The sequence below is a fragment of the Sciurus carolinensis genome, chromosome 17 (assembly GCF_902686445.1).
Source record: "Sciurus carolinensis chromosome 17, mSciCar1.2, whole genome shotgun sequence".
Lineage (NCBI taxonomy): Eukaryota > Metazoa > Chordata > Mammalia > Rodentia > Sciuridae > Sciurus > Sciurus carolinensis.
The window spans coordinates 52,145,380-52,167,314 of NC_062229.1; the positions used below are offsets into that span (position 1 = coordinate 52,145,380).

General features: G+C 44.3%; 2 protein-coding genes across 3 annotated transcripts in view; both read left to right on the top strand.

Annotated features, from left to right (window-relative positions):
- Window positions 1-7,717: 7,717 nt before the first annotated feature.
- Window positions 7,718-8,314, top strand: LOC124969269 (ubiquitin-conjugating enzyme E2 L3-like). The gene has a single exon (XM_047532144.1). It carries the CDS (start codon window positions 7,718-7,720, stop codon window positions 8,180-8,182), a length of 465 nt encoding a protein of 154 aa, XP_047388100.1. The 3' UTR covers window positions 8,183-8,314.
- A 1,704-nt stretch (window positions 8,315-10,018) lies between these two features.
- Window positions 10,019-21,935, top strand: part of Il17rd (interleukin 17 receptor D) — a 66,645-nt gene continuing 54,728 nt past the window's right edge. For both annotated transcript variants that reach the window (XM_047532318.1, XM_047532317.1), the window contains exon 1: window positions 10,019-10,179. In XM_047532318.1, coding sequence (XP_047388274.1) covers window positions 10,054-10,179 — 126 coding nt within the window. In that variant the 5' untranslated portion in view covers window positions 10,019-10,053. The remainder of the gene's footprint in view (window positions 10,180-21,935) is intronic.

The following is a 21,935-nucleotide window of genomic DNA, read 5'->3' on the forward strand; positions in this document are numbered from 1 at the left end:
AATGTATCCTCTGTGGATAAGGAGGACTACTGTGCTCAAAAAAATTTTCCAGGGCTGGGGATATAGCTCAGTTGGTAGAGTGCTTGCCTGTCAAGTACAAGGCCCTGGGTTCAATCCCCAGCACCACAAAAAAAAAAAAAAAAAAGAAAAGAAAAAAAATTTTTTTCCAGAACTTGAGGCCTTGTGTCTCTAAAGTGAAGGGCCACCAAGAATGAAGAAACTCATCCCTGTGAAGCTTGGAGATAACGGGGATAAAGAAAGCAGCCTAAAAACTGAAAGCAAGAGAAAGAAAAAGATGGAGAGAGGCTTTCAAGGGATCTAAATTGTAACTACCTTAGGAAATGAAAGATGGAGGAGCAGTGCCTTCAACTTTCTTGTGGAAGATTTCTTTCAACATAAAATTCAGTATCTAGACAACTTATCAATGGTAATGTTAATAAAATGTTATTATATTCAACCCCCAGCACCCCTTCCAAAAAAGATTTTTAGATATGCAAGGTACCACAAAATTTACCTCCCAGACCTTTTATCAAAAAGCTAATGATGTGTGTGTGTGTGTGTGTGTGTGTGTGTGTGTGTGTACTCTGCTAAAATGAGGGTGAAACCCCAGAAAGAGACATGGGGTCCAGAAAACAGGATCCAGCCTAAGAGAAGGAAAGGACTAAGCCAAGCAGTCAGACTAAACCTGACTGAGTAGAAGAATATGGACTATGGACTCCAGGGGCTCTAGAACTGAGAGAAATGCCTTTGCCCCTGTGGAACACACTATGAAAAGAGTTAATAAGTTTTGTAAGAAAATGTGTGTTTATTTAAAAAAAAAAACCACAAAGGTATAGTATGTTTTTAAAAGATAGATAATAAAGGCATGCAACAGAACACCAGAAAATTTTAACAAGAAAAAAAATACCATCATCAAACATGAGTTGCCTTGAAGGTGGATAATGTTTACACAGTCATAATTATGTAAACACTGAATATTGATTTAACTAAAATTACATCAGTTAGAATCCCAGCAAGAAATAACTCTCAAATGGGGTAATGTGAGGATAATTTCATAAAGGGGACAGCCTGAGCAGGGTGAAAGGAACTCCAGGATGAAAGGTACAGTATTGAGGGCCCTTGTTTTCTCCGTCTGGGGCCTGAGAGACAAGTGCGGGTGCAGTTGACCAAAACTGGGGAGAAAGCTGAAGGGAGAGAGTATGAAACAGAGTCAGGGCTACAACCCTCACCTCCAGGAAGCCAGGGGTAGGCCACCGGGGACATAATCACTCCTACTCATCTTCCTTCTCCCTCCCCCGCAGTTCCCTGCCTGTGCCCCACATTAGCCCAAAGGGTCAGGAGGCCCAAGGGGAAGGGAACCGTTAATGTGGTCTATGCAGGGCAAAGTGGTTCCGGAAGGGCCAAGGGAAGATGTCCAGCACAAACATCAGTGGGTAGACAGAGGGAGGGAATTTAAAGACAGCTCAATTCTCATGTATCATAAAGGGAAGGAGGTTAGATGCTAATATCCAAAGCGATCAACCGAGAAATAGCAGGATCAGCACATGACTTAGAAATGTGTCAGCAGATGCCAGAAGAAATAGCCAAAAGAGTTGAAGAAGGTCACTCGGGGGAGTGAGACTGGTGAAGGAGGACTGCTTTTCATTATGCATCCATTAGTCCTCATATGACTTTTATACTTCAATTGAAGTAAGAAAAAATGATAATATCTAGTATAATCATGAGGAAAAGATCACACAAATCCTTTTAGAGGGCCATCCTATTAAATTCCTGACAGCTACTCCTCAAAACTGTCAAGGTCATCAAATACAAGGAAAGTCTGAGAAACAGAGAGCCAAGAGGAACCTGAGGCATGACAGCTAAATGTTATGTGGTACCCTTGATGCGACACTGGAATAGAAAAAGGACATTAGGTAAATGAAGGAAATCTGAATTAAGTTTAGTGTTCAGTGATACCATATCAACATTGGTTCATTAATTGTAACAATGTACCATGCTAATGTAGTATATTAATAACAGAGGAAGCTAGGGGCAGGAGTATGGGAACTCTCTCTCCTGTCTTCTCAATTTTTCTGTACATCTAAAATTGTTCTTTGAAATATCTATTAAAAGATTTAAGAAGTTTATAATAAAAATGATCTCAAAAGACAATAAGAGGGACTAGGGTTGAAGCTTAGGAGTAGAGCACAAGCCTAGCACATGTGAGGCCCTGGGTTCAATCCTCAGTATCACATAAAAATAAAATAAAGGTATTGTGTCCACCTACAACTAAAATATATATATTTTTAAAAAGATAATAAAAGTTTATCACTTAATTTTATTTGCATTATTTGGAACTTTAGTAAGGTTGAATTTTTTAAACGATTCTTGAATTTATCACATCAGAACCCGGAATTTCAACAATGATCCCAGTTATACATTCATTCAACAAGTATGTATCAAAAGCTATGATGGGGCCAGGAATGGCACTTGAATACAGGGATCTTTTCAAAATATAGCTTCAGCCCTGCCCATGAGTCCTCTCAGAGTCAGTTGGCTACTTTTAGGTTCAAGCCAGGGCAAAAGCAATGCTGGGTTTAGCTCTTGCATGACTGAGGACCTGGGTTCAGTCCTCAGCACCACAAAACAACTAGAGCGTGAGGTCCTGTCTGCCTGTCCCTGAAGGCCTTTCTGGCTCACCTTGCGCCATTCCCCTGCACCTCTCTGCTCTCCAACCACACTGGACTTTTGGAATTCCTTGAGATTGCCAAGTTCCCTACCACCCCAAGGCCCTTGCACATACTGTTCCTTCTGCCCAGAACCCGTCTTCTTCTCTCTGTTCCCCTCCCCTCTGCCCAGGTAACTCTCTTACTTGGAATCTCAGCCCAAACATCACTTCTTCAGAAAACAATAACAACAAATCCATCTACTTATAATTCTCCCATGGTCATGTGGCTGAGTAATGCCAAGGTCCCCATGCTTGTAGGTTCTATGACAGCTGGAATACTCTACTGTTGGGACTATTGTGCTGTTCATGCTGGTTCTCAACTCTTTGAATAATGCCTGATATGGTGTACAAGTACTTGAAAGAATGGATGGCAAATATGATCCAGTCCATAGACTTCCAGTCCAGTGCAGTGTTATGGGGACAGAAGCAGACATCTCCCCAGGTGCTGCCTGGGTTCTGCTTGTCCATCTCCTGCAACAGGCAATAACGCATCCTCATATCTGTTTAATTACTTTGTATTTGCAAAAACCCACTTAAGTTTGCATTCTTGTTGCAGCTGTGAAAACTGACGTCCAGAGAGGATGAGCTGCTCCAAACCACCTGGCTGCTGAAAACCCATATTTGATTCTATTTTCTTACTGCCTCCTGAACTCTATTTCCCCCAAACTCAGCACCAGCTCTGGATAACAGCGGAGTATTTGCTCCTGCCCCGGGGACTTCATCTTAGACTCATTTTGTCCGCAAAGTCCAGGGTCGTCTAGGGATCTCGGACCTGGACTGCGCGCGCCCCCTGGCGGTCTCATTGGAGACGAGACGCCAGGTACTTCTGAAAAAGAAATCGTGGCAGTGGGGTGATAACTCTGCGGAATCCACGGGGCGCTTCTGCTCCTGCACTTTGGGATGCGTGTCCTGGGGTTCTGGGGTGCGGAATTGGGTCACCTGGCCCAGGTCTTCCGCTTACCCTGGGTCTCTGGGCAGTCCTGCCGGTGCGAAGACAAGGTTCAGGAAAGCTATGGAACTAGCTCTGGAGTCAGGGAGGGTCTGGGGGAGTTAGAAGAGTCTGAGGACTTCCATCCCAGGCAGGGCAACGGGGCTTGGTTTGAACCGCAACTCTGTGACCGCAGATAGACTTCTCCTCGCTGAGTCTTGGCTTCCTATCTTTGAAGGGGATAATCACAACTACTCCATTGGAGCCAAAACTGTTGGGTGCCGGGATGGGCACCTAGCATCGGGGCAATCTTGGGGAGTTCCTATAGAGGAATGGGGTGGACTCGCAGACGAATGCCAGATCACATACTGATCCCCCTAAAGCCCTGGGAAACCTTGCAACCTCGGCCTGCTGAGGAGGCTGAGAGTCAGGTTGGGGGATATCCTTCACCTTTAATGTCTTGGTTAGTACAGAAAACATACGTGTACTATTTTATTACAATACCAAAAATAAATTAGAATATCCGTCCATTGAATCTAATCACTGTTCATTAAAATACTCTTTAGTTTTTCTTGGCTAAAAATGACGCATGACACAAATTATTACCATGATCACTTTGTCCTTTCTTATTTTTCATGGGATAGTTGGACTCCTAACAAAATCCAATTCTTGTAATTATGGATTTTTCTTATCTGGTTAGGTTCTTGGTAGACTGGGGAGATATATTTGCAGTTCAACAGCTAATTTTAAGGTAATTTTATATGATCAATATTCAGCTTCCTTTCCAACAGGGGAAGGTGGTAACAGTTTCTTTCCCACTGATGCGTGCCAAACAGAGTGCTGGGCACTGAGTGCAGAGAGGTGAAGCAGTGGCTGAAATTGTGAATGAACAACAGACTGTTCTGGCCCTGGTGAGTGAAAGTGAGTATTGTATTTGTGGAGGGCATCCTGGACTCATCTTCTGGGCATCTGCACAGCTGGGCTCAGCTATGGTCTACGGGATGCTGTGGTTCATAGAGATCATGTTGGGATCTGGCCCCTTCTTTTTATCTCAGTTTCTACCTGCAGTCCCCCGCCCCACACCCCACCGCTTGGCCCCAAATATTCTGAAGGGTCAAGATAAAAAGAAGAGATGAAAAGAATCAGTAGAAAATACCAAAATGGGGAGGATGTTGCCAAATGCCAATTTATGACCTTAATTTCCTGACCAAATTTGATCCTTTGATGTCTGTGGCTCTGCTCCCACCTCCCCACGTGCACAAGACTTTCCTAGAAGGTAAATAGAGGGCCTGCCTCTAGGTCCTTGCTCCTGAGAGAAGTCACCCTGTGTTCCAAACTAGACACTGGGGCTTTCTTCTTGTGTCTTCCAGGGTCCTGTAGAAAAGTTGGAGGTGTCTCTGAACTCTGCACTCGGTACCCAGAGGCTGTCAGTGGGCAGATTCTGCAGTGAACTATGATGGGAGGAAATTCAACAGCAGTGAGTGTGAGACAGAAAAGGAGTGGGAGTTTGACTCTGCCTTCCCTGTCACGAAGTCAGGTGGTGATGTGAATAAAACCTATGGAGAAACGCTTCCCTTTCCCCAGGCCCTTCCTTAAGATTCTCCCTCTATCATAAGCTTGAAGTACTACTTCTCCTAGAGTTCGACTCCTGAACAAAGGAAGAAATGCAAATGGCCCATCAGTACAGGGGAACACGTCCACTTCATTAGCAACCAGAGAAGCAATTAAGAGAGCAATGAGACATTGAGCAGTTTAGCAATTTTAGATGTGCATAATTCAGTAATTCCAATTTTAGGAATGTATCTTAAGAAAAGAGTTGAATAAATGTGTTAAGATAAATGTACAGGGGATATTTTAAAATCACTAATTATAATAGAAGTCCCTCACCATGGGATTGGTGAATAATTCAGCAAGCGTATCTAAGCAGGAATACATATGGAGTAAGGAGCCAGGAGCCTCATGGTTTCCCTGATCATTCACCAACACCCAAGTAGCCCTGGCCACATCTCAGCCCGTGGTACCCTGACCCTGGACATCCTCTGCTGTGATAGATTCATAATGACTCAGAGAGGTGTTCCAAGTATGTGGGAGGGTGGATAGAGCACTAAACCAACCAATGTGCTTCCTGAGGTCTGTTCAGAGAAGGCTACTCCAAAAGCTGCCTAATGTGGACCCTGGTCTTTCTGGATGACCAAAGATGATGTGGTGCCTACCTTTAAGGATCTGTCTGAATTCCTGAATACTTTGGCAGTGAGATGAAAACTAAAATATTTCTGTTCAGGTATACACATGGACAGGAAATCCCCGGGTCTTGGGGTGGTTGCTGTTGTTTGGAGAACGTAGGACCCATTCTCTCGTTCTCTAGTGATAATGCCAGTGGTGGTGGTGGTGTTTTTGTTCTTTGTTTTTTGGTATCCAGTCTCAGAGTTCAGATCAAGGCTATTCCCTGGTTCCAGGGATAACTAGTTTGAAGTCAAATCTCTAGGACTTCTGCCAAGGGTCCTCTTTTCCCACAAGGGTCACATGCAAAACTGGGACCACTTCAGCCTCTGTGGAAGTTTTAAGTACAAAGATGTGTAGCATTTGTGGAGCCATCAGGGAAAGTGCCTGAATCCTGTGGTAGAAGCAGCTGAGCTTAGTCCACACCAGAAAAGGAGAAGAGGGGATTCTGGGCCCTAGATGGAGTTATGCAGAGGAGACTGCCTTGTTGGATGGACAAAGGTGACAGTTTCCAAAGTTTACTGAGACAAGTAGACCAAGATTGAGTCAAGGAGTATGTGTGGGAGGGTGGAGATAACTGTAGTTGGAGCCAGGTGGTGAAGGCAGAGACGAGATGACATAGGAGAGGAGACCAGTGTGGATTTGATGCTAAGTGACCTTTGAATAAAAACCACCACAGAGCCTTGGCATAGTGGCACACATCTGTAATACCAGCAACTCAGGAGACTGAGGCAGGAAGATTTCAAGTTCAAGGCCAACGTCAGCAACTTAATGGGGCCCTGTCTCAAAATAAAACAAAAGCAGGCCTGGGAATGTAGCTCAGTGGCAGAGCATGTGCCTAGGATGCATGAAGTTCTGGGTTCAATCCTCAGCATGGCAAATATAAGTAAATGAATAAATAAAGATAAATAAAATTAAAAGGGCTGGGGATGTAAGTTATTTATTTATTTATTTATTTATTTATTTGCAGTACTGGGTATTGAACCCAGGGCCTTGTGCTTGTAAGATGAGCACTCTACCAACTGAGCTATATCCCCAGCCTGGGCATGTAGTTTTGTAGTAGAGTGCTGCTTGGGCTCAATCCCTAGTCCCATCAAAACCTAAAAGACAAACAACAAAACCCCAAACAACACCAACAAAAGTACCACAGAAGAATTTTGTTTTGTTTTTGTGGTGCTGGGGATTGAACCCAGGGTCTTGCACATGCTAGGCAAGCACTCTACCACTGGGCTATATCTCCAGTCCCACAGAAGAGTTTTAATCAAGTGAAGTCAGTAGTCTGATTTACCTTAAAAAAAAAAAAAAATATATATATATATATATATATATATATATATATGTTTAGTTGTAGATGGACACAATAACTTTATTTTATTTATTTTTATGTGGTGCTGAGGATCAAACTTAGTGCTTCACACATGCTAGGCAGGCACTCTACCAGTGAGCTACAATCCAGTCCCCTGATTTATTTTATTTTTTAAATTTTTTATTGTAAACAAATGGGATACATGTTGTTTCTGTTTGTACATGGAGTAACAGCATACCATTTGTGTAGTCATACATTTACATAGGGTAATGATGTTTGATTCATTCTGTTATTTTTTTCTTCACCCCCACCCCTCCCACCCCTCTTTTCCATCTATACAGTCCCTCCTTCCTCCATTCTTGCCCCCCTCCCATCCCCCCATTATGTGTCATCATCCGCTTATCAGTGAGATCATTCGCCTTTTGGATTTTTGAGATTGACTTATCTCACTTAGCATGATATTCTCCAATTTCATCCATTTGCCTGCAAATGCCATACTTTTATTATTCTTTATTGCTGAGTAATATTCCATTGTATAAGCAGCACCAGATCCAAGATGGCGGCCAGCAGGAGGCTGATGAAGGAGCTTGAAGAGATCCGCAAATGTGGAATGAAAAACTTCCGTAATATCCAGGTTGATGAAGCTAATTTATTGACTTGGCAAGGGCTTATTGTTCCTGACAACCCTCCATATGATAAGGGGGCCTTCAGAATCGAAATCAACTTTCCATCAGAATACCCATTCAAACCACCTAAGATCACATTTAAAACAAGGATCTACCACCCAAACATCGATGAAAAAGGGCAGGTCTGCCTGCCAGTAATTAGTGCTGAGAACTGGAAACCAGCAACCAAGACCGACCAAGTAATCCAGTCCCTCATAGCACTGGTGAACGACCCCCAGCCCGAGCACCCGCTCCGGGCTGACCTAGCTGAAGAATACTCTAAGGACCGTAAAAAATTCTGTAAGAACGCTGAAGAGTTTACAAAGAAATATGGGGAAAAGCGACCTGTGGACTAAATTCTGCCGCAAGTGATTCCAGCAAGTGTGAGCAGAGACCCCGAGCAGTGCATTCAGACACCCCGCAAAGCAGGACTCTGTGGAAAATTGACACGTGCCACCGCCTGGCGTTTGCTGTGGCAGTTACTAACTTTCTACAGTTTTCTTAATCAAAAGTGGTCTAGGTAACCTGTAAAGAAAGGATTAAAAATTTCAGATGTTCTAAAAAAAAAAAATTCCATTGAATATATATACCACAGTTTCTTTATCCATTCATCAATTGAAGGACATCTGGGTTGGTTCCACAGTCTGGCTATTGTGAATTGAGCAGCTATGAACATTGATGTGGCTGCATCACTGTAGTATGCTGATTTTAAGTCCTTTGGGTATAGGCCAAGGAGTGGGATAGCTGGGTCAAATGGTGGGTCCATTCCAAGTTTTCTAAGGAATCTCCACACTGCTTTCCAGAGTGGCTGCACTAATTTGCAGCCCCACCAGCAATGTATGAGTGAATCTTTTTCCCATCATCCTCTCCAACACCTATTGTTGCTTGTATTCTTGATAATTGCCATTCTAATTGGGGTGACTGATTTATTTTTTAAAAATATATTTTATTTTATTTTATTTTTGGTACTGGGGATTGAACCCAGGGCACTTCACCATTGAGCTATATCCCTCATTCCTTTCTTTTTTTAAATTTTGAAGCAGGGTCTCACTAAATTGTTCAGGGCCAAAGTTGCTGAGTCTGACCTCTCAAACTTATGATCCTTCTGCCTCAGCCTCCCAAGTCACTAGGATTACAAGCTGGGATGCTTGCTGGATTACTTACTTTTTTAGAAGATTTCTCTGGATTCAGTGTGGAGAAATGTATTGAATATAGGGATACAAGTGGAAGCAGAAAAAGTGCTCAGAAAGCTGTTGAAGAGGTGGAGGTGATGGCCTAGATAAGGAAGGGGGCAATGGAGAGGGACCGAATGATGTGCACAGATTCGAGGCAAAGAGGTGGGAAGATTTTGGTGAAAAGTTGTGTAATGTTGTCTTTTCCAGATTTCTGGACTTCAGCTTCATGTTCCAGAGATAATATCCACTTTACAAGGGTAAATCTGACAAGTGTAGAGGTTGAGTGTGTTGTTTTCCATCAGATGTGACTTTGAATTCAGATGGGGGGAGGGGGTGCCAGGTCAGTGACTCTATCTATGCAAGTTAGTTGATGATAGGTTGTAGCACTTAATGAACCTCTGTTATATGTTAATCAACACAATCCTCCCCAGATGAGGATTCTTACTCTCTTTATTCTGGCTTAAGTGGAGGAAACAGTACTGTGGAGAATGCAAGTTATCTGTCCAAGGTTCCAGTCGTAAATGTAGAACCAGGATTTCTCTAAATGTAATGTTGAGCTAACTTTTCTGCCCCTAAAACTGGGATAACAATAATACTAACCCTTTCTTGTGTGGTCGGGAGGACACATGAAGGGTTCTGGCACATAGCAAATGCTTATTAAATTTTTAAAAAATTACTATGTTCTTTGTGTTCTTCCAAGTTTTTTCATGGAGCAGGCATCCTTTGGACAAATCCTCTGTATTAAAAAAAAAAAAAAAAAAAAAAAAAAATTCTTAGGCAAGGGGTACTAAACCTGTAGCTGCCAGAGACTCAGAGGCAGGTTGGGCGTGACCAGGGGGGCGGGGCCAAGACGGGACGGCCAATTTAGAGGGGTGGGACCTGGACGCAAGAACTGAGGCTGGGGGCGGGACCTGGAGGGAAGAGGCGGGGCGTGGGCTGGCAGCGCATGCTCAGTGCAGCACGCTCCCCGCCGCTGCCACCGCCCACTCAGGGCTGGTCAGCTGCAGGCGGCCCGGGCGCGGAGAAGGGCCGGGCTGGGCGAGCGCACTGCCATGGCCCCGTGGCTGCAGCTCTGTTCTGTCTTCTTCACTGTCAATGCCTGCCTCAATGGCTCGCAACTGGCCGTGGCCGCGGGCGGCTCCGGCCGCTCGAGGGGCGCCGACACCTGTGGCTGGAGGGTAAGGCTAGGACGGCGGGTTTCTCGCGGTCTCCAAATTAGCAGGGGGCCCTGAGAAAGACTGGGGAGCAACGCGCACAGGTGCTCACGGGCAGACAAGCCCGGGCGACCTATTCGCTCAGCACCAAGTGCGCCGCCAGACCTGGGTCCCAGAGCTACTTCAACCATCCTCGCTTCTCCCCTCCTGGGTCGCGCGTCCACCCGCCCGGGCGGGGATGAAAGGGGCCGCCCGACCTCTGGCTTTGTGTTGCTAATGAGGCGCGGCCGCTGGCTGGGGTCCGATTCCAGTGGGCGGGTGTGAGGGGCGGCGAGGCGGCCGGGGCGCGGGGAGGGGTGCGCCCCACCCTTTGTTCTCGGCCCTCCGCCCCAGGGCTGCGCGTCTGGCGTTGGGATCCCCAAACCGTCTGGACAACGGGGAGCTCCGGAGAGGATGTGGGGTTCTCCCGGTCCTCCAGTTCACGGCTCTGCAAAGGCTCAGGGCGGACAGGGAGGGGACCTGGAGCGCTGGCGAACGATGCACCCCTCTGTTGTGTTCGCTTTGTTCCTTCTAGCCTGGAGTGGTCACCCCGCTCCCATCCTTCTACCCTAGAGTGGTCACCCTACTCCCATCCCATTTCGGACTCCTGACTTCCTGAGAAACTTTGCTTCCCCATTTAACTTTTCGTCTCACAAATGGTCTCACGGTTGTTACTCGAATCCCAACCTCCGCCCCAGCCCTGAGTTTAGGGTGATTTTTATGGTCAAAGAAGGAGTTTGTCACCTCAGGTGCCCATGAGGAGGCGAGAGGTGCCCAGACTTTCGCCGTGTAGTTGGAACCCTTTTCCCCAAACCGGACGCTCCTTTGAAGCTGTCTGGGCGATGTTGGGGCATTGGGGATGAAGGGAGATGTGCGCCGGCACGCACCCCTCCGCCACCGCCCCCCCCCCCCCCCCCCCCGGTTCCCATTTGAGCCCCTGGACTGGGGAGCCCCTGGGACCTGGAGATTCCTTTTCGTTTGATCAGTGCCTTCCACAGAGGCTAGGTTGACCGCTGGGTCAGGGCACTTACGCTTTAAAACCTACCAAGAGAACAACACAGGCTTTGCTCTCAGACATGACTTTGACTCTGTTCCTGGGCGCCAGAAGCCTCAGTTTCCTCATCTGGAAAGTGGGAGGAAATGAGTGATTTCTGGTTCCCCAGGCCCAGGAATGGGTATAGGGATAGTTCGCTTAGACCTAGGTTGTCCTACTTTTTCTGGGAGGCTATAAAAGGCCTCATCACAGACAAGAGGTAGGACATGATTCGCTGCCTAGGGTCACAGGTTAGTGCCTCCTGTTCACTTACCCCACATTTAGAGAAATCATGTAGAAAATCAGGTTTGAGCCAATTAGCTGGGGTGTCCCTGGCCCCAATAGCTGCTGTACATGACTCTCCCCACCCTTAGTGAGTTTAACCTTAGGTTAAATTCTATCATTCTTTCCATCTGAGGAAAACATCACATTTTCTCATTCAGTTCTATTGTAATAAAACATCACCGCTCTTTTTCTAATAGATACCAAGTTTTCTTAAGTCTGTGTAGTGTTATCCATCCTGCTAAAATTTTGGATCTGTACAGATTTTGGTCTTTGACTAACTGTAACAGGATCACAGGTATTTTATTCTGAGTTTGCATGTGACTCATAGCTTAGGTGGATCAGTCATTTGCTGTTTTTCTGCAGTTGCCTAGTTGGCTTCATGTGCCAGTATACACAGCTTATGAAGTTTTAATGTTGTGGGGATAGTAGTGCTCTGAAGAAGCCAAGCTGGTGGTTTTGTTCTCTGCACCTGTGGGAACGTGTGGTCCTCCCCAAACCTATGCCCCCACAGAATTAATGGTGGACCTCATCCCAGTCACCTCACTCTTACGTTGACTTCCTTTCCTCCACCGCAGAGCCTTGGCAGGGTGATCCTCTCAATAGCTTTTGCCTTGACTCACAGTCCTTACCTTGGATCATCTTCCTGACCTTCCTGGATGAGCATGGGGACCTTTGGGCCAATCCCAGATGCCTGAATCTTATCTGTTGCATCCTGTGGATCAGTTTACCCATCCTGTTTGCATACCCGAAGCTTCACTCCTCGCTGACTCCCCCCTGCCCTCTCCACCTTGTTTCCTGACTCCTGATGCCTTTTTACAAAGGATCCCCTCCTCCTAGGATGCCCTTACCTCCCTAAGAATCCCCTTCTTAGCTTAATACTCAGCTCAGATGATACCTCCTGGGAAGCCCTCCAGGAATGCCATGTCCTTTACTTTCTCATGCAGCTGTTTACACTTTGATTTTCACTAGACTGCTTAGCTTATATTTGTTCACTCTTTGTCTTTAGACTAGTTTCTTGATTTCAGAGTCTGGGAGCCTTATAAAGCTAGGCTGAACCCAGTTAGACCCTGCAGCCTTCCTGCTGAATCCCCACTCCCACTTTTGTGGGGTTTAATCCAAGGGCACTCTACCACTGAGCTATACCCCCAGCCCTTTTATTTTTTATTTCAAGACGGGATCTTGCTGAATTCCTTGCAATCCTCCTGCCTCAGCCTCCCGACTTGCTGGGATTATAGGCTAAGCCCTGTTTTGAGGTAGATTTTAAGAAGTGGGGGAAGCGATCTCAGCACCAGGCTCCTGTGTCCTCTGCACAGAAGGTCTTTGCATACATTTGTTCCTACCTTTGTTCTTTTTGTCTGTCCTTTGGTTTTCCCTCTCAGCTCCCGCATCACTTCCTACAGGAAGCCTTCCCTACCCTCCACCTCCCTAGGTAAGGTGTCCCAGAAGTTGCTGTCATGGGGCTCCAGTAACTACTGATTTACAGGGACTTAGGTATTTGATTCATGTCTGAGTCCCTGTAGATGTCAGCCTCAGCTCTGAGATTGTTTATAGTCTAGTTGGGTGTGTATGAACGTGTAAGGGTCAGTTATATGTGATACACACAGGAGAGGGCTTCCTTTCACTCAGAACCTGAGGGGACAACAAGGTGCAGAAGTGAGCTCCGAAAGAAGGGCAAGTCTAGGTGCAGGAGACCAGCTGAGCAAGTGACCCCCTTGTTCTTTAAGGGAGTATTTGTTCAGGAATCCTTGCCCCTGTAGGCATGGGTATTTTCCCAGGATGTGCAAGGTAACTGTAGCCAGCCACCCAGCCTGCCAGCCTGCCCACCCGCCCACCCTAGGCAGCTCTGCTAACAGACCCTTCAGAGCTGCTCTCAGAGGAGCCAGGAGCTGGCCTGGTTTAAGTGGTCAGGTTTCACAACCTCCCCATTATTTGTGGGGCAATTAAGAGACTGATACCATCTTGAACACAGCTCAGTGTTTAGAAATGAGTTGTGGGCACACTTCCTCAATTCCTAGAAAAAAAAAATCTCTTATGGCCCTTGCCAGGTAAAGTTGCTCTTTGAGTAATAAATACTGTTTTCTCGAAGAAGTAACAATTTGTAAATCTTCCAGAGGGGCTGGCCCTTTCATTTACACTGGCTCTTAACTCTTGTTTCTTGATAGTGGGATGACTTCGTTTGTGATGGGTAACTTTAATTTTATCATTCTGGGATGACTTCGTTTGTGATGGGTAACTTTAATTTTATCATTCATTTGCCCCAAGTTTCCCTGATCTCCCCTTGTCTTGCTGGTTGAGAAGCCTATTTATGGAACAAGGAGTTAGAATCCACTCCTACAGATTTTTATTAATGGCTTTTCCTACAGTGGGGGAGGAAGGAACATTTCTTGACTTCTTACCTAAATGGAGTATACCTTTTCTCATCTGTTATGCCTGAAACAGTTTCTAACCCCCACAAAGCCTGCACCTTCAGCAATTCAGGAAACCAGGATTCTGGCATCATCTTTTCAATGATGTGCAAGTTTCCCATTTAAGGCAAATACTTCATCTCAAAAGGTAGAAACGAATAGGGTGGTACTTGGGGGGTGGGGTGGGGGAAGAAGTTCCAGCTGGTTAAAATTTAGGTCCCTGATAAAAGTCCAATCCAAGAATTCTCCTTGGCTGTAGGCCCAGGCGTGTTTATTTGATTCTGAATTGGATGCATTTTCATTCACTTGCAGCTCATGGCTCCCAAGCCCATATCTGGTCTGCCTGTCCTGTGGCCATGTCTTCCAAGTTACAGATGCTCTGCTGTCCCTTAGAGAATTCTTTGTTAAAAATTACTCAGCCTTGGATTGACACATTTTTTCTGAGACGTTTTTATAAGAAGCGCAATGCTTTTTTCCAGCCTGTTTTGCTTGGTTAATTGGAAACCCTCTGGGCCCATGACCATCTTTTTTGTGCAGCTCTTCCTCCTCTCCCCACCTCCCTCCATCCATCCATCTGTCCATCTATCTCTGGCTCTCCTGATGTCCTGGGGCATTTTGCTAGTTATTAACTCAGGGACACAGCTGAGTGAATAAGCAGACCACTTACTGTACCTTTGCCTTCCAAAGGTGGTTTCTCAAAGTGATGTTCAGGGGCTTCCAGTATCAGAATTGCCTTGGGAGCTTGTTAGAATGCAGAGTCAAGGATAATGGGACCAGAATGCAAGTGAGATGACGGAGCATAGGTAACTGGCATTTTAACAAGTTCTTCTGAGGATTCGGATGCTGTCTCAATGATGAGACCTGTTGCTTTAGGAGATAAGCCTTCCTCATTCAGAAGGGGAAGAGAAGACATTTGAAACTTAAAATCAATCAGAGGGATGGAGGTATATCTTAAGTAGTAGAGCACTATGCCTAGCATACTTGAGGCACTGGATTCGATTTCCACCTTCCCCACCTCCAAAAAAAAGGAAAGAAAAAAAATCATAGTTTGGTTTTAAAGTATTTCATTGGACTTAGGGATGTGGAGATTTGGTTAGCTCTGACCAATAAAAGGGATTAGACTGACTGGGGATTGAGGCGGGGGTGCTCTGGCTCTGGTGGGGTCTCTGACCTGGGCCTATGAAGGGGACTGGACACTTCCCCTGGGTCCCTCCCCAGAACAGCTGGGTTTGTCTGGAAAACTGTCTCCGGAAGGAGTAGGGCAGGATCTAAATCAGAGTCTCACAATTGAAATCTTACAGACAGCTTCCCTACAAAGGAAAGAACTGCTAATGCTTTTTTAAGTCTTTATTTTAAGTTGAGTATTTTTCATGCTTCATTTGGTTTGAAATGTGTTGGTTGGTTTCTTCTTTCTTTCTTTCTCTCTCTCTCTCTTTTTTTTTTTTTTTTTTTTTTTAACACTTCCGAGCCCCTTTTCCTCCCCCATCCCTGAACTTTTCACATACTATGAGCCAGCAGATGTCTGCTGCTGCTGAGGCCACTCCATCAACAATTTTATTGTCCTCTTTCATTCCCCATCACCTCTTGCACTTGCCTATGATGGATGGGTTTTCAGGCTCCTGGTTGATTGGGCACCTTCTCCCCATTTGTAAGAGTATGGCATGAGGAGGGGGCTCAGGTCCCCACAGAGGCTTGTCAGGTTGGGATGGGGGCAGTACCCTGGGAGCAGACCTCACTTCTGCCACCCTGGCTGCCAGACATTTGCCCTTTCACATCTCCCCAAAATTTGGAGGGTCTTCCACTCTCAGCAAGCTTGGAGTCTGTCTGTACTGGTGCCTTGGGCCCCATCTCAAGCTGGCCAGACTTGCCCAGCCAGTGGGAGGTATTGTCCTCCTGGGCAGTGTTTGTCTTGGCTTCTGGGAAGTTCTGAATGGGCCTGACACACGATTAGGTGACTGATGGCCCTGCAACACATTGTCTCCTTGGGGCCCAGGGCCTTTGAAGCTCTTCCCGGTAGGAAGTAAAGAGACTATTTGCTCTGTTAAAATGCCTTGGTATTTCCTCTGTTTAACCACAGGCCACTTCCCCTCTGCCACTCTAAACCCTGCAGGGCCACCAGCTGATTGAAAAGACACAAGCCCTGGAGTGATCACATCCTATTGAAACAGATAGCCTTACTACAGATTAAAGCTAGGGCAGATCTCTAGAAGGGACAAATCCAAGGAGGAATCTCTGAGGTGGCTTTTTTTCTTGCTCAAAATTTAGCCAATTGTCATACTTCACACTTGAAGTCCTGAATGCATAAATGGGTACTTACTTTTTTTTTTTTTAATAAAGAAGAAAGCTTACATTTATACCCTCAAAATTTTATTTTCTCACTTGTATAACGGACCTACTATTTTCATTGGGTCTTTTAAAAGATTAAATAAAATAAGGCATGATTAAAAAAAGAAAGAAAACCTAAATTATATATTAAATCAGTATTTGTTTTATCTACATGTGGCAGGTTAAAACAATTTGATCAATGGAATTTTCTCATTGTTTGTGTTGGAAACTCTTTGGTGTCTGGGAAGGGCGTGATGTGTTTGTAAAAAACCATACCAGCTGGATGTGTTGGAGCACTCCTGCGATCTCAGCTACTTGGCAGTGGGGGTGGGGGTGGTGTTGAGGCACAAATTTGAGGACAGCCTTAGCAATTTAGCGAGACCCTATCTCAAAATAAAAACACACCAAAAAAGAGCTAGTGGTGTAGCTCAGTGATGGAGTGCCCCTGGATTCAATCCCCAGTACTATAAAAACAAAACAACAAAAAAGCCATACTGGATTTGTTTCTGTCCTTGCAGATTCTCTGTGCTTTGTCTTGTGCTTAAAAGTCCATGCAATAAGTTTGTAGCTTGAATAATACCAAGAGAATCTCTAGGGAGACTCCCTGGTCTTTTCCCAAGCAATATCTTAAAAGAAAGTTTAATTAATAACACTAGGCTAGAAACAAAAACTTGAACAATTAAAAAAATTACCTGTGTAACAAAAGACTGAAAATTGAAATACTGGTTGTCTCCTATGTTTTGTGAAAGGGCCTTAAAAAGGAATAACTTTGGTTACTGTCTAGTAGAGAGTTAACATTTACAACTCCATTGTTCAAAGTATCCATGATAAAAACAGCTTCCCTTTTCTTTGGTTCCTTGTTTGGAAATGTTGGGGGAAGGTGGATGTAGCTAATTAAGGCTACAACATTTAAAGGGGAGACTTAATAGGTACCAGCTGTCCTCAACAAATCATGGGGTGGATGACAAAATAAAGATGTGATGTGAACACACATGTAATTCTCTTCTAAAACGGAAGTTGGCCTATAAATATTTTGATTTAATAGGGTAAATTAAAACTACCTCTACTGTGCATATTTATAAAGCATTTGTTTTACAGTGAACCTAATGGCAAAATATCCTATTTGCATATGGCTAGTACTATAAAAGAATTGAAAGGGCAGTGGATGGCAGGTATTGTTGGAAGCCTTATGCACTGTAGTTTTATTGTACCTTTCTTCATTCCAGACCTGATCTAATAGACATTAATCATGAGGCTTTTCATGAACATTAATATATTGTAGGGAAGCTTGCGTGAACTTAACAGAAAAGCCATGTAACATTGAAGCAATTTTGAAAAGGGCATGGAAATTGATAGCCTTAATTAAAATGTTTAGATGGATATTTACATTTCACACATCAAATAAATATTTTCAAAGCTGAGCATGGTGATGCCTGTAATCCCAGCCACCTGGGTGGCTAAAGCAGGAGGATGGCAAGTTCGAAGCCAGCCTGGGCAACTTAAACAAGTTCTCTCAAAAAATAAAAAAATAAAACTATTTTATATATCTCAAAATAAAAAATGACTGGAAGTATATAGCTTAGTACTAGGGTTAAATTCCTCATATCACACACACAAAAAAATAAATACTTCAAAAATATACTTTTGAAATCATGAGGGATTCAACTTTAAATATACATCCCCTTTAGTCCCCCACCAGATTTAAAAAGTAGGGCTGGGCATGTAGTTCAGTGGTAGAGCACTTGCCTAGCACCGGTTTAATCTTCAGCATCACAAAAAAAAAGAAAAAAAGAAAAAAAAGAAAAGAAAGAAACAGGAATTTTTCCAAGTGTTCTGTTTTGTAAACCCCCGCTTCCCAATTGAACATTAACCCTTTAAAAAAATTCTGGCTATGGCCCCAGACTTCTATTCTAAGATGGACTGTTGTGCTTGAGAGTGGTAGGGTTGTTGGGATAAAGGAGGGATTCCTTGGAATGAAGAGGTACATTTTCCTGAGACAGGACATATGGTTTAGAAACTCCTTTCCTGGGATTTTATTCTGTCCAGGTGATTTCTGGCTTTTCCTCTCTTAAAAGGGCCTCCCTTTTATCTTAGAAAAATGCAGTGCAATGCAGACCAAATGTAAGAGCAGTCAGCTTGAGCATGGTCCCTGTTGAGTGACAATTTATGAGCTCCTGCTTCTGGAGTGTGCACATTTGCTCTGGGTGGGGCACCAGCACTCACCCATTCAGGATTTATTGTAACTGCTCAATATCCCAACCTCTAAGGGACTTATTTGGAGCAAGGAAGCAAGAGTTGTTGGTTTTTGTTTTGTTTTGTTTTTGAGCAGCTACTCTGTGACTTGACCCAGGGAAAAGAATCCTGTCCGTGTGGCTCTCCATCCAGGTGGGGATGCACCAAAGGAACAGGCTCAGGTAACAGGAAGGTGCAGGAGGGACTCCAAGTCTACAATCTAGAGAACTCCCTGTCCTCTCTCCATGCTTCCCTACTGTTCCCAAAGAAACATGAACCTTGCTTTCTGTGTTCCTCATCCTAGACTTGCCCCTACGAAAAGCAGTTTGATGATGAGTGAGAGGCTGAGCCCTGCTGTGGAAGCCACTTTGGGAACTCTGACTTTTTAGTTCTTGTTCTTGTTCCTATTAACTCTGGCTTCTTTTTTCTTTTTTACTTTTTCCAGTATTCTTTTTTTTTTTTTTCCTGTTGTTAATGGACATTTATTTTTTATATGTGGTGTTAACAATTGAACCCAGTGCCTCACACATGCTAGGCAAGCACTCTACCACTGAGCCAGGACCCCGGCTCTAACACTGGCTTCTTCCTCTGCCTCAGATTCCCCTTCTTTGGAGGAGGCCCACCTTTCTCTGTGAGACTTCTCTGTCTGTGAATTTTACCTGTGCCATAGAGCCTGCATTTAATCAAATCAGATCAACCCCATCATCCCTCCAAATAATTGAGAATGCATCCAGCCATTTTTGCAATGATGCGATGAAGAAAGAAAAATGAGATTTATTTATGAAGAAGAAATTGAATTTGAATGGTTCTGGAGAGTCTTAGAGGGAGGAATGGACATGTCAGGAAGAAGGCAGGCCTCACCAAGGGAACTTGGAGCAGGGTGTTGGCAGTGAGTGGAACCAGAAGGTGGGGGGCAGTTTGAGCAGCAAGCATGAAGTGGCTAGAACTGGAGAGGGATTCATTGGAGGGAGACGATAAAGTTGAGGCTGTAGGTTGGGACTAGACAACAGAGCACCTTGAATTTTGCCAGCCTGCATCTGTCAGGAATGGTGAATCTCAGAAGGTTTCTCCAGCGCCTGACAGCTTGATAGGTGGCATGCTCAATGGCCATTCATTCACTCAGTGAGTATTTGGTGCTTTCTGCATGTTAGGCATGATTTCTAGAGCCTAGATTTAAGTAGGGAGACAAATAGAACACAATTCCAGACTTGACCACCCTATTTATAGCAGCACCCCACTGCTCACTCTGCCCTCCTTTCCTCACTTTATTTTTCCCCAGAACCTTTCAGTGAGGCATACACAGTATTTTCTTGTCTATCTCTCTGTCTCCTCCATCACCATGTCAGTTCCAGCAGGATGGGGCATTTATTTGTTTTGTTCACTTCTCTGTCTCTAGAACAGTGTCTGATACATAGTAGTTTCTCCATACGTGTTTCTTGAATGGCTAACTGCTCTGCAGGACGTTGAAACAGGGTGATAAGGATGGCTCCCATTGCCTCTTTGAGGAGGCAAAACAAATGTTGAGCCAGAATTTCTCTGAAATCTATAGTTACTTATTTTTTTTAACATTGGCAGTAGGTGCAGAGAGTAGCATAAAAATAGGCTCAATTTATTCATTTACACCACAGGTTATTTGTACTCTTGCTGGTTGTCACATGCTGGCAAAAGGCTGGGCTACAGACTAGGGTTCAAGTCCCTCCTCATGGTAGAGGGACTGAGGAGGGGCTGGTATTGTGTGGCAGCCACACCTTGCAGAGTGTCTGTGGCTTTTGAGAAGGGGGTATTTGAATATTTTTGTCTGCCTGTACTGCAATTGAAAAAAATATAAAAAGTTACTGCTAACCACTAAGCATCCTGGTTTCAGGCTTTCCAAATGATGTGAGTGAAACGGATGTCATTTCTTGGAAGCAGCCCTTGGGCTGCATGAAAATGGTGTGTCTTTAACAGATACGCGGGACTGATTTTTGTCTCATTCCACCTTCCCCCCATTGTGAAGGCGGTTCATTTTCTGAAGTCATGTGGGGGTCCATCCAGAATCACAGGTGCTTTTTGCCTTCTTTCTGGGGCTATGGATTCGCCGGCCAGCTGTGGTAATGAGTTTTTGCTGGGCTTTGATTTTCATGCCTTGCCTCCCTGTGGGAGGAACTAGATATTTCTGATCTTACCTCTGCTCATATTCAGATCCAGCCAAGCAATCAGTGACTTCCCGGGCTTTTTTGTGGGAGACTGTGGGAAAAGTCCTGGTTGGCTGGCTATGAATTAATGAAATCCTTAGAAGGCTTCACTAAAGATAGCTCCTGTGGTTTACAAAAAAAATGGCATTGCCTTTTTAATTTGAGAAAGAGGTCATGGAGTTTTACCAAAATTAAGCAGAGAAAAATGCAACATCTGGTTATACAAGCCAAAGACTGATTTAGTGCCTGAGGAGCTGTGGGTTTCCAGTGTCTCACTTGCAGAAGGTGATGGTCACCCAGATCCCCTTTAAAGCTGCTCTGGACATACTGCTTTTCCCATTGTTCTCCTCCCTGGGTTTTGAAGTCATTGAGAGACAGAAAATTCTACCTCCCACATCTTTTCACTTGAGCACATTTCCCATCTACTGAGCTTTTCCCTTTTTACTTAAAGGATCACACTTTTTTTTTTTTTTTTTTAAGTGTACACTTTTCAAGTTGGTCAAGACTACTGTGATCCTTGCTTTTATCTCAATAAGAAAAGATGGGGATAATGAGGGAGAGTATGCAGAAGGCAGGAATTTTTTGAGTTCTGAGTTTTTAAATTAGTAGATATTTTGATAAGAGGAGAGGGAGAATGATTAATTGCTGGAGAAGAGTATACAGAGGAGTTTAAAGAGACTTCTGACTTTTATTTTATTTTAGCAGTTTTTTTGGTACCAGGGATCGAATCCAGGGGTGCACTACCACTGAGTTACATCCCCAGCCCTTTTTATTTTTTATTTTGAGACAGTCTTGCTTAGTTGCTTAGGACTTCTCTAAGTTGCTGAGGTTGGCCTCAAACTTGTGATCCTTCTGTCCCAGCCTCCAAAGTCTCTGGGATTACAGGTGTGTACCACCCTACATAGTACCTCTGATTTTTAAAAGCCTGCTGTGTGCGTTCCTCCCAACTAAATGAATATTAATAATCGCTTTGTGTTTTTAGAAATTTGCTTTTTAAATGTCAGGTCTAGTTTGTATTAAGACTATCTATATCATTTTCCTTTTTAAGTATTAGTAATATTTTTGGGTATGCATTTTCTGCAACTCAACAGGAAGATGAAGTTGTTGCCAACTGCCTCCCCACCCAGCAGGTCACTTGTATGTGAGCTTTCTTCCATACTTTGTATTCTGAAAATTTTCAAACCTACATAAAAGTTGGAATAAACAATAAGATGAATACCATTTCTCCTTGGCCTAGAGTCATCAGATCTTGACTTTTTGCTACATTTATTTCAGTTGACCTTTAAG

Bases quoted from the DNA above. Each gene is read 5' to 3' on its own strand.
- LOC124969269 (XM_047532144.1), top strand. From the start codon at position 7,718: ATGGCGGCCAGCAGGAGGCTGATGAAGGAGCTTGAAGAGATCCGCAAA.